Source organism: Miscanthus floridulus, chromosome 11 (genome assembly GCF_019320115.1).
Source record: "Miscanthus floridulus cultivar M001 chromosome 11, ASM1932011v1, whole genome shotgun sequence".
NCBI lineage: Eukaryota > Viridiplantae > Streptophyta > Magnoliopsida > Poales > Poaceae > Miscanthus > Miscanthus floridulus.
The window spans coordinates 52,821,401-52,825,124 of NC_089590.1; the positions used below are offsets into that span (position 1 = coordinate 52,821,401).

General features: G+C 53.4%; 1 protein-coding gene across 1 annotated transcript; it reads right to left on the bottom strand.

The window, feature by feature from the left end:
- Window positions 1–3,010: 3,010 nt before the first annotated feature.
- Window positions 3,011–3,313, bottom strand: LOC136491953 (uncharacterized). Its single transcript, XM_066488141.1, has one exon. It carries the CDS (start codon window positions 3,311–3,313, stop codon window positions 3,011–3,013), a length of 303 nt encoding a protein of 100 aa, XP_066344238.1.
- Window positions 3,314–3,724: the final 411 nt, after the last annotated feature.

Here is a 3,724-nt window from a genome sequence, read left to right on the forward strand (position 1 = left end):
GCTTGCTGGTACTTCGCCAAGTGTAGCAGCACAACATCTTGGGCTTCCTCCAGTTGGTCGAGGGCGTCCTCGCGGGCAGTGCGGTTGCTTTGCTCGTTGTAGGCATGTAGCCTCGGGGAACCATACTCCAAGTCAGTGGAGAGGATGGCCTCGGCTCTATAGACTAGGAAGAACGGTGTGAACCCCATGGCTCAGCTCGGAGTGTTCCTCAGGCTCCAGATGACCGATGGGAGTTTGGCAAGCCATTTCTTGCCAAATTTCTTCAACCGGTTGTATATTCTTGGCTTGAGGCCATGTAGGATCATGCCGTTGGCACGTTCTACTTGGTCGTTTGTCCTAGGGTGTCCTATGGCCGACCAGTCCACATGAATGTGGTGGTCATCATAGAACGTCAGGAACTTGTGGCTGGTGAATTGTGTCCCGTTGTTAGTGATGATGGTGTTTGGAACCCTAAACCTATGGATGATATTAGTGAAGAACAGCACCGCTTGCTCGGATTTGACTCGAGTGATCGGATGAGCCTCGATCCACTTGGAGAACTTGTCAATAGCTACCAGCAAATGGGTATTGCCCTCAGGGTCCTTCTGCAGAGGCCCAACCATGTCCAACCCCCACACGGCAAATGGCCATGTAATGGGAATGGTTTGGAGGGCTTGGGCCAGGAGGTGCATCTATCACGTATAGTACTAGCATCCCTCGTAGGAGCGTACTAGCTTGGTGGCATCAGCAACCGCCATTGGCCAGTAGAACCCTTGATGGAAGGTGTTTCCAATGAGCGTCCGAGGCGCTGCATGGTGCCCGTAGGCTCCTGCATGCAAGTCCCAAAGTAGGGCTTGGCCTGCCTCGGTGGTGATACACAGTTGGAGGACGCTACATGGGCGTTGCCTGTACAACTCGCTGTTGCTAAGGACATAAGTTTTGGCTCATCATGCAAGCCATTAGGCTTTGGTCTTGTCTGTAAGAAGCTCTCCTCGAACGAGGCAATCAAGGAATGGGACTCGCCAGTCCATGCCCTGGTTGGCCTCGGGAGGCTCTGTGTTGATTTCCATGGCCTTGGGCTCGGCCGCAGGGGTCTTGGTGATAGAGGGGGCCTTAGGCCCTATGGTGGGCTCGACTGGTGGGCCCTCTTTTGCCGCCGAGGCGCAGTCGATGGAAGGCTTGTGGAGGTCTCTAGCGAAGATGTTCAGGGGGACCGGGGCCCATGCCGATGCCATCTTTGCTAGTTTGTCCACGACCTCGTTGAATTTTCATGCAATGTGGTTTAGTTCGAGGCCATCGAACTTGTCTTCTAGGCGATGTACCAACCTACAGTATGCCTCCATTTTGGGGTCATGGCAGTTTGACTCCATCACTTGATCGACGATGAGCTACGAATCGCCCTGTATGTCGAGACGCCATACTCCAAGTTCGATGGCGATCTGCAAGCCATTGATGAGGGCTTCGTACTTGGCTGCGTTGTTGGAGGCAGCGAAGTGGAGCTGAATCATATAGCACATGTGCACTCCGAGGGGTGAGATGAAGAGTAGACTCGTGCCTGCCCCGGTCTTCATTAGGGACCCGTTAAAGTACATGGTCTAGCATTCCGCCTGGACTTGAGCAGGTGGCAGTTGGGTGTTGGTCCACTTAGCCACAAAATCAGCCAAGACCTAGGATTTAATTGCTTTCCGAGGTGCAAAAGACAAGGCTTCCCCCATGAGTTCGATGGCCCACTTAGCTATCCTACCCAAGGCCTCCCAGTTCTAGATTATCTCTCTAGAGGGAAAGACGACACCACGGTCACCAGGTGGGACTTGAAGTAGTGATGCAGCTTGCGTCGAGCCAAGACTACAGCATAGATCAGCTTTTGGATGTGGGGTAGCATGTCTTAGTCTCAGAGAGCACCTCACTGATGAAGTAAACATGTCGTTGGATGGGTAGAGCATGCCCCTCTTCCTGCCTCTCGGCCACTATGGCTGCACTGACCACTTGGGTCATTACGGCAACATAGAGTAAGAGGGCCTCGCCCTTGGTCGGCGGCACCAGGATGGGAGGATTGGTGAGTAGTGCCTTGAGCTTGGTGAGGGCTTCTTTGGCCTCAGGGGTCCAAGAAAAGTGTTTGGATTTTCTTGAGAGGTGATACAGAGGCAAGCCTTTTTCGCCAAGGCACGAGATGAAGCGGCTTAGGGCCGCAAGGCATCCCATAACCCTCTGTACTCCCTTGAGGTCTTGGATTGGTCCCATGTTGGTCATGGCCGAGACCTTCTCTAGGTTGGCCTCGATGCCGCGCTCCGAGACTATGAATCCCAAGACCATGCCTCGGGGGACCCTGAAGACACACTTCTCGGGGTTGAGCTTGATGCCCTTCTCTCTAAGGCATTTGAAGGCTACCTCCAAGTCATTGATGAGATCACTGGCCTTCCTAGACTTGACCATGATGTCATCCATGTAGGCCTCGATGGTTCGCCCGATGTGCTCGCCGAAGACCTAGGTCATGCACCACTGGTATGTGGCCCCTGCGTTTCTATGGCCAAACAACATAGTCACATAGTAGTACATGCTGAATGGGGTGATGAAAGAAGTCCCAAGCTGGTCAGACTCTTTCATCTTGATTTGATGGTAACCAGAATACGCATCAAGGAAAGAAGGGGTTTTTGCATCCCGCAGTGGAGTCGATGATTTGGTCAATTCGAGGTAATGGGAATGGAACTTTTGGACATGCTTTATTCAAACTGGTGTAGTCTACACACATCCTCCACTTCCCATTTTTCTTCTTAACTAATATGGGATTAGCTAACCACTCTAGATGGGACACTTCCTTGATGAATCTGGCCGCTAAAAGCTTCTGCACCTCCTCGTCGATGGCCCTACGCTTTTCCTCGTTGAATTGGTGTAGGCACTGCTTCACTGGTCTGGGGTTGGCCCGGATGTCCAAGGTGTGCTCGGCGACCTCCCGTGGTATGCCCGGCATGTTCAAGGGACTCCACGTGAATACATCGGCATTCACATGGAGAAAGTCAATGAGCATGGCTTCCTATTTGCTGTCGAGGGTGGCACTCATCCTCAGCGCCCGGTTGTTGGAGCAGGTGGGGTTGACCAGGATGAGTTTGACGGCCTCTATGGGCTCAAAAGTCCTGGCACGATGCTTGGAGTCAGGCGCCTTGCTACCAAGTCGGTCGAGGTTGATGATGAGGGTCTTGGCCTCCACGAGAGCCTTGGCGTACTCGATGCATTCGACGTCACAGTTGTATGCATGCTCATACGTGGACTCGACAGTGATGATGTCATTGGGGCCTGACATCTTGAGCTTGAGGTAGGTGTAGTTGGGGATTGCCATGAACTTGGCGTAGCACGGGCGCTCCAGGATGGCATGATAGGTCCTCTTGAACCCAACCACCTCGAAGGTGAGGACCTCCGTACGGTAGTTGGAGGGAGTGCCGAAGTAGACGGGCAAGTCGATGCGCTCGAGGGGTCACATGCGCTTCCTTGGCATGATGCCATGGAAGGGCACAGTGTTGCCTCAGAGCCATGACTAGTCGAGCTCTAGGAGCTCTAGGGTGTTGGCGTAGAGGATGTTGAGACCGCTGCCTCCGTCCATCAACACCTTGGTGAGCCTGGTGTTGCCGATGATTGGGTCGACGATGAGTGGGTACTGCCTAGGGTTTGGGACATAATCGGGGTGGTCATCTCGATCAAAGGTGATCGCCTCCTAAGACCAGTCGAGGTACCAGGGAGTGGCCACCTTAAC